Source organism: Myotis brandtii, unplaced genomic scaffold (genome assembly GCF_000412655.1).
Source record: "Myotis brandtii unplaced genomic scaffold, ASM41265v1 scaffold105, whole genome shotgun sequence".
Classification (NCBI taxonomy): Eukaryota; Metazoa; Chordata; class Mammalia; order Chiroptera; family Vespertilionidae; genus Myotis; species Myotis brandtii.
The window spans coordinates 2,116,297-2,124,140 of record NW_005353538.1 but is presented as its reverse complement, the minus strand read 5'-3'; the positions used below and the strand labels follow the sequence as shown (position 1 = coordinate 2,124,140).

The 7,844-nt window shown below is 58.4% G+C and overlaps 1 protein-coding gene across 1 annotated transcript in view; it reads right to left on the bottom strand.

Annotated features, from left to right (window-relative positions):
- Positions 1-1,867, bottom strand: part of DSCAML1 (Down syndrome cell adhesion molecule like 1) — a 313,708-nt gene extending 311,841 nt beyond the window's left edge. The window contains exon 1 of the mRNA XM_014540006.1: positions 1,832-1,867. Within this exon, the coding sequence (XP_014395492.1) occupies positions 1,832-1,867 (36 nt within the window). The remainder of the gene's footprint in view (positions 1-1,831) is intronic.
- Between the last annotated feature and the right edge of the window lie 5,977 nt (positions 1,868-7,844).

Below are 7,844 nucleotides of genomic sequence, written 5' to 3'. Positions count from 1 at the left end.
AGGGAGAGCATGCTCCCATGGCAGCGGCTGCTGTGGCAGGGCCACCGACTGGAGGGCAGCATCTCAGCGCGCATTTCAGCTCGGGACCTCGGCTTTCCTGCCCCAAACTGGGGGAGCCCTAAGTGAGGGAATCTGGGCCCTGCCTCCCCACGGAGAGGCCTGTCCCTTTAAGAAGGACCACCTCTGACCAGGAGGGGCAGACCCTGAGGAGGAGAGAGCCTGGTCCCAGGTCTCCCAGGAAGCCGCACCCTCTCCACCCGGAAGATCAAGGACCACACGAACCACTCGAACCCAAACCCGCTCGCTGCTGCTCGGAGTGCAGGGGCCCAACTTGACCTCAACTGCCACAACTCTGCGGGCAGGGGAAGGCCCTCATCTGGACTGCATTAATATTCTTGGCTTGACTCCCAGCCGGGCCTCCAGGGAGAATGTACCAGGCAGCGCGTTGAGGGAGGCCATTGAGCCTCATTGGTCAGAGCGATTCACAGCATCTCACAAGGAGCCACGTGGAGCCACGAGCAGCAGCGCTGGACACATGTCCGTCCTCGGCTCCAGCTAGGGCGTCGGGGAGACCTCTTACAGCAAGTGCATCGCTGAGCGCCCAGAGGCTCCGGGAGTGGCAGCATCCTTCCTCCTACTTCCCCTCCTCCTCTTCCTCCCCCTCCTCCTCCTTCTCCCCCTCCTCCTCTTACAGCAAGTGCATCGCTGAGCGCCCAGAGGCTCCGGGAGTGGCAGCATCCTTCCTCCTACTTCCCCTCCTCCTCTTCCTCCCCCTCCTCCTCCTTCTCCCCCTCCTCCTCTTACAGCAAGTGCATCGCTGAGCGCCCAGAGGCTCCGGGAGTGGCAGCATCCTTCCTCCTACTTCCCCTCCCCCTCCCCCTCCCCCTCTTCCTCCTCCTCCTCCCCCTCCTCCTGGGACATTCCCGCTGCTGGTGGTTGAGCAGGTCTGCTCTGGGAAGAGGAGGGTGGCCACCAGGAGACCCCGAGAAGCTCAGATGTGCCCATTCGCAGTGGCTGGAGCGTTCTCCAAGGTTACGCAATCATACCATTTCACAGGTGGGCAAACTTCGGGGTAGGAAAGCTTCTCTCAGGGTCCACCTTCGCCAGCTTCCCTTCCTCGAGCCCGCTCACCTCCTGAGAGACCCGCTGCTCACCTCCTGGAAGGTGCTGGCAATGGTGAGCCAGAGGCAGACCACCCTGCAGAGACTCCGGCCTCGCACATGGGTGTGAACCTGCCTGCGTATAGTAGCTGCTCAAGAAATATTTATTACCTAAGCAATGGCTTCCGACCCTTCAGCATAGCAGAGTGGTGGCCTCCTCTCGCCACGCAATGTTTTAACTGTCCCAGTCAACAAACCACTGCCGAGCACCTTCAGCACGCCGGGCACCGCTGTACGCACGTTACTTACAGGACCGCTCTCAGTCCTCCCCACTGCCTTACCAGTCGGCCTCATAATCATCCCGCTTAAAGCTGAGGGAGCTAGGGTGCCGAGAGGTCAAAGCCACTCACCCAAGACCACACAACCGGTGAGTGAGGGCCCGGAGAGGCGGACGCAGGCCATCTGGGCCCAGAATCCGATTTCCAACCATGAGATCGCTGTAGCCACCGCAGTAATACACAGGGGACTGCCTCCTCCTCCAGCACCACCGGCCGCCAGCTTCCATATTCAACCATCGGGAACAGAATTCACAACTACACACACACACACACACACACCCTTCCTTGGGGCGGGGGGGCGAGCGCTGTAGGACCGGCACTTCACAGTGCCTCACTCTGGGGTCCTGGCTGCTTCCTGAGACAACAGACAACCTAGCTGATCAGACCCCTCACCACGGCCGCTTCGTGGATGCTGGGAGCAGAACCCATCGCAGCCCAGAAAGACTGCCCTGTGCCTGACAAATGGGCTTGGGAGGCTCAGAGAGATTCCTGAGGAGGAGAATTCGGGCGCTGACTCAGGGCGGGTGAGAACATACGGAAGGAGGAGGATGCTGTCCCCCAGTCACGGCTTCACGTCTGCAGGACTTCCTAGGCCAGTGATGGCGAACCTATGACACGCGTGTCAGAGGTGACACGCGAACTCATTTTTTTGGTTGATTTTTCTTTGTTAAATGGCATTTAAATATATAAAATAAATATCAAAAATATAAGCCTTTGTTTTACTATGGTTGCAAATATCAAAAAATTTCTATATGTGACACGGCACCAGAGTTAAGTTAGGGTTTTTCAAAATGCTGACACGCCGAGCTCAAAAGGTTCGCCATCACTGGCCTAGGCGATGCTACTATTCTTTTTTTTTTTTTTTTTAAGTATTTTATTATTTTTTTAACCTTTTTTGTTGTTGTTGTTGCTAATCTTCACCTAAGGATATTTTCCTTTAAGAGAGAGTGGGAGGGAGAGGGAGAGACAGAGAGAAACATTGATGTGAGAGAGACACATCAATTGGTTGCCTCTCACACAAGCCCCAACCAGGGCCAGGGATGCCTATAACCAAGTACGTGCCCTTGACCAGAATCGAACCTGGAACCCTTCAGTCTGCAGGCCGACACTCTATCCACCGAGCCCAACTGGCCAGGGCGCGATGCTACTATTCTATTTCCATTTTACATAGAATGGTAAGGAGATGAAGACTCAGAGTTAACTAACTTACCCAAAGTAACGCAGAGGGTACCAGTAAGCGCCGGATCCGGGCCTCAAACCAAAGGGGCCACCCTTGCTGAGCGGGCACGGAGCTGACGACAAGTCAAACCACAAAATATGGGCGGCATTCTCCTCCCCAACATGTCTTCCACCCCCTGAGCCCCCACACCCCAACACACATTCCCAGCCTCCTTCTCTCCCACTGGACACCTGTCCCAGCCTCCCTGCCTGTGAGGCAGCCCCTTTCCAGGCTCCCCACCCTTCCGCAGGAGCTCCAGCCGCAACGCCCGCCCCTGCCCGCACGCGGGCCCGGGGCCTGCCAGAGCCAGGGACAGGGTCTCAGCAGCCACAAGAGAAGATCTAATTGATGGATTGACCGGGACTGTCCAGCCACCTGTGGGGCGGATGAAAGACAGATTTATAGCAAAGGAGAGCGGCCTCCTGGTTCTCCCGCCCGGGTGTGAGCTGCTGTCTTCTGAGCCTGGGCCGGGGAGGGTCAGACCAACCATTCATTGCTGCTTGCGGCTGACAGCGCGTGGCCGTCAGGAAACATCACCTCAGGCGTAAAACAAGAGCGTTTTGCACCTACATCGGCCTCATATTTTACCATCACAGGCACCTGTCAGCCCCAGACGCAGAAGCCCTTCCACAAACATGACTTTAGTGTCACCCCACCTGCTCAGAGAAAGGAGTGAGCAGATGCACAAAGAGGAAACTGAGGCACTGACCACCTCAAATCTCTGCCACGTGCCCAGGTGAAGGCTGGCCCAGGGCACAGTGAGTGGCTGCAGCGGCAGTGGGTGCGCGCAGTTCCCTCGCCACGACAGGGGAGTGGCCGGGCCCGAGGGCCTCCCTGAGGCTGGCGTGGCCTTCACGCGGGGCTTTCCCTCCTTCTCAGTCTCCTGGTGGAGTCTTCTGAGCCTCAGCAGCTCAGAGAAGAGCCAGGAGTGTGTGCAGAGCCGGAGCCGAAGCCGGAGGGTCTGACAGATCTACTTCCCTCCTGCTCCCTGACCAGCTGTGTGGCCTCAGGCAGCCCACTAGCCGCTCTGAGCCCTGGTGTCAAAAGAGGGAGGATAGCAGGATTGCATCACCTACCTGCCCCCCACCCCCACCCCAGGACTGCCCAACGGCAACACGGAATGTGACTGTGCTTGGTGCCACGTGACGAGGTGTGAGTCTGAGGGATGGGCTTGCTGCTCTGGTCCCAGCAACCCCCACCTCAGGGGCCAGGGGGCCTAAGGTGAGGGCAAAGGATGCCGGGGCCAGCGCCCCTCTGCACCTGTGGGACTCCAGCCCTTTCCCACCCCCTTCACCTCCTCCTCCCCCGCAATCAGGGCTCTCCTCCCCCGTCCTTGCTGACCAGGGACCAGGAAAGACTTGGTTCTCAGGGGATCAGGAGCAGCCATGGTCAGCAGGCCCGGGTGTGGGGAAGCATCAGGAGGGGAGTGGCCAGAAGGGTCCCCCAGCGCCAGGGCAGTGAGCAGAGGGCTGAGCACTGATTCCCCACGAGCCCCGGGAGGGAGGTCCATTACTCAGCATCTGAGAGGAAGCTCTGGGAACGAGGAGGCTCTGGGAACAGGGCTCGAGCCTAGCCTGGGTGGAGGATCGGAATGAGGCCCTTCTGGGAAGGGACCGCCGGCACAGTGGCTCGGTGACATGTGTGGGTCTGGCATGTGTGGGGAACACGACAGAAACCTTCCAGGCAGGGCAATGGGTGGGACTGGGGAGAGGAGGCGGAATCAGCGGGCTGGGCCCTCGGTGGTGGGCTCGGGGGGAGGTTTGCGGGCTCCTCCTGGTGCGCATGGCCTGATCGTTCAGGACAGGTGACTGTGGTCAGTCGAGTTCTTGGAGCCTGTGCCCAACTTCCTTCTGGCCACACCATTTCCCTGACGGCTTACTGGCCTGGCCAATGGCGCAAAGCTCTCCAAAGAAAGGAGACTAACATTAATTGAGCACCTACTGTGTGCATGCACCGGGCTTCTCATGTAACCCTCACACAAAGGAGCTGCATGTACAGGGGAGGAGAAGAGGCTCATGGGGAGAAATTTCCCAAATCACACAGCGAGATGGAGACAGAGCCAGCCCCCAGCAAGGCCGGCCTGGCCCCCAAGCCCGGGCGTTTTCTGCCACAAGTTTGGGGCCTGATGAGGTTTCTCCTTCACTCCCTGAGGCCAATCCTAATTTGGAAAACAAATCCCTGGACAGGAAACGCCTCCTTTCCCTCACTCCCCAGCCCAGCCGGCCGCTTCTGCTTCCCTTGCAGGCTGAGTGTGAATATTCAGAGAGAGAACGACAGGGGGGCAGCACTTCACATGTGAAGAGACATTCAGATCAACAGCAGCGCTTCTCTGGTCGGAGGGGAAAGTGGGTTTTTAATAGAAAATGGAAGTTGTGGGCTTGGTTGTGATGTGACAGACGCCCAGCCTTAAGCCCAGTTAATCTCCTCGCTGTAACACTGAGCATCCGATGCCGCCCCATAGAACAGGCTCCACACCCCCACGAGATCAGCCGAGTGGAAATAGCACAGCGATATTTTTAAACCGGAAATCGCCCCGGGCATTTGGCTGCCCCAGGGTCACCCCCGAAACCTAAATATTCATTGCATCAACTCCCTCGCTCTGCCCTGCGTCTGGCCTGCGTCTGGCCAGGGGGATTAGTTTGTGGAAAGAAAGGGGACACCAGGTATTCGTCACCCATGGGCCCCCTGGGTTGGAAGGGGGGGTGTCTGGCCAACCGAGGCTTCCTCCCAGGTGCACCCTGAATTATCCCTGATCATCGGAAATGACCACCCAGGGGACTGACACCACACGTGGCCTCCCCCACGGGGAGGAGGGAGGCACTATGCTCTCCGCCTCAGGACACTGACTGGTCTCACTCTTGGGGCTCCTCCCCAGGAGCGGAGCCAGCGCTGGGCCCCATCACGCCCCCACCCCAGATAGGCAGGGGCCTGAGCGAGGAGTCCGCCTGGGCACAGTCATGCGGGAGGGAGGGCACAGCGGGTCCTCTGGGGAGCGGGAGGCAGGGGAAGTGGGCGGGGCTCCCTGCAGGCTGTGAGCTCCCCTCCCGCTCACCACTCCATCCCGGGGCCTAGCACAGGACTGGGCACTCAGCACAATGGCTACCCACTCAGACCCCACAGCCAGGCACCCACGGGTGAGTCCCTGCTCTGCCGCTTACGAGCAGTGTGACCTGGGCCAGAGCATGACCTCTGTGTCAAGTGTGACCTGGGCCAATGTTGACCTCTGTGTCAAGTGTGACCTGGGCCAGCACTGACCTCTGTGTCAAGTGTGACCTGGGCCAGAGCATAACCTCTGTGTAAAGTGTGACCTGGGCCAGAGCATGACCTCTGTGTCAAGTGTGACCTGGGCCAATGCTGACCTCTGTGTCAAGTGTGACCTGGGCCAGCACTGACCTCTGTGTCAAGTGCGACCTGGACCCTCGCTGACCCCTGTTTAAAGTGCGACCTGGGCCAGCACTGACCTCTGTGTCAAGTGCGACCTGAGCCCGCGCTGACCCTGTGCAGAGGGCTCGCAGGTAGGTGAGTTCAGGGGTGATGGTTCCTAGTGAGAAAGGGCCGGCCTCACCTCAGTATCTTTTGCTGTGATCATTGTTATTAGAGCACAAGCATTATTTGTGAAATAAATACCCCACAACAAGCATTTACCTCTCACCTACAATAACACTAATAACAACGACACAAGGAAAGACTGAAGCTCTCAACGTTACCCCGCATAAGAGTCGCTGGAGCGATATGTAACGTGTGGGCCCACCAGACAGTGGGAGGGCCGTCTGGCCCGGCAGGAAGCTCTTTCGGTTCAGGTGGTCCGGTCTCCAGGCTGGCCGCCCTCCTCTGGGAAAAGATGGACCTGCCATCTGGGCTCCAAGGTCACCTTCCCCAGCAGTGGGCAATCTCCTGGTTGGCCTGAGGACCTTCGCACCGCGGTGACTGGACCTGCTGATCGAGGTCATGCAACGACAAAGCGTGACCAAGCGCTGCGCTAGCCCCTGCGCTCGGCAGCCGTGCGGGCCTGTGAGGCTCCCGGTTCATTGCGAGGCTGATCTCCACACAAAGCCTTCCGCTCCCGTGCAGGCGGGCAAAACTAGGTTTACAGTGTGAGCACACAGACCAGTTTGCTCTCGTCTGATTCGTTAATTATTGTATTGTTTTCCATACGAACAACTGGAAACTGCCTCCAGTATATTGTCTGTCTTCACTCTGATTGTCCTCATCCCACAGCTGGAAAAACTAGGCCCAGCTCAACCCCTGCGTCCATCCAAACCCAGCCCAGCGAGCGGGTCCGGCGGCAGCATCAGGAAGCCCTTCTGTGTGTGCGTCTTGAAGACAGACAGAGTCTAGGCCCTCGGCCAGAGCTGGGCCGTCCCCCGGGACGAGACGGAGCAGCGGGGACGGAATCCGGTGCCTTCAGTCCACAGCCCCCCGCACCGGGCGCACCTGCTTCACCATCCTCACCAGGCCGTGCCCACTGTCTTTGCAGCACTTGGCTTTTGCCAGGCACCATGCAGACCCTTTACTTGCATTACAGTGCCTTTGGCCTGACACCAGCCCCCGGAATGTGGCTGCCACACGAGGCCACATGTGACAGTGAGAGAGCAGAACCGAGGCCCCTGGGTCCCTTTCTATAGCTGCACCTCTCAAGGGGCCGGCATCCCAGGTGTGTCCTGTCTCCGGGCGGTGAACATACCACAGGGGGTCTCTGACGCAGGACAGCAACTTGGGAAGAAGAGTTCTGATTTATTTGGGACTATCCCAGACACCAAAACACTTCATCCCCAGTATGTCCTCTCCACAAGGAAATGCTGGCAGCTCCTTACTCTAGGCACCGAGATGCCAAAATACCACCCACCCCATTTCCAAACGCCCTGGGGAGGCCGTTCTACCCCATCTAGAAGCCTGGCCAGGGTCCAAGTACTGCACCTCTGTCCATCAGAAACATGATTGTTCTTTCTTCTCCTTTTTCTGTTAATCCCCACCCAAGGGTATTTTCCCCATTTTAGAGAGAGTGGAAGAGAGGGAAAGACAGAGAGAAATATCGATGTGAGAGAAACACATTGATTGGTTGCCTCCTGCACATGCCCTGACCAGGGCCCAGGCCGGGGAGGACCCTGCAACCACGGTACGTGCCCTTGACCGGAATTGAACCCAGGGCCCTTTGGTCTGTAGGCTGATACTCTATCCACTGAGCCA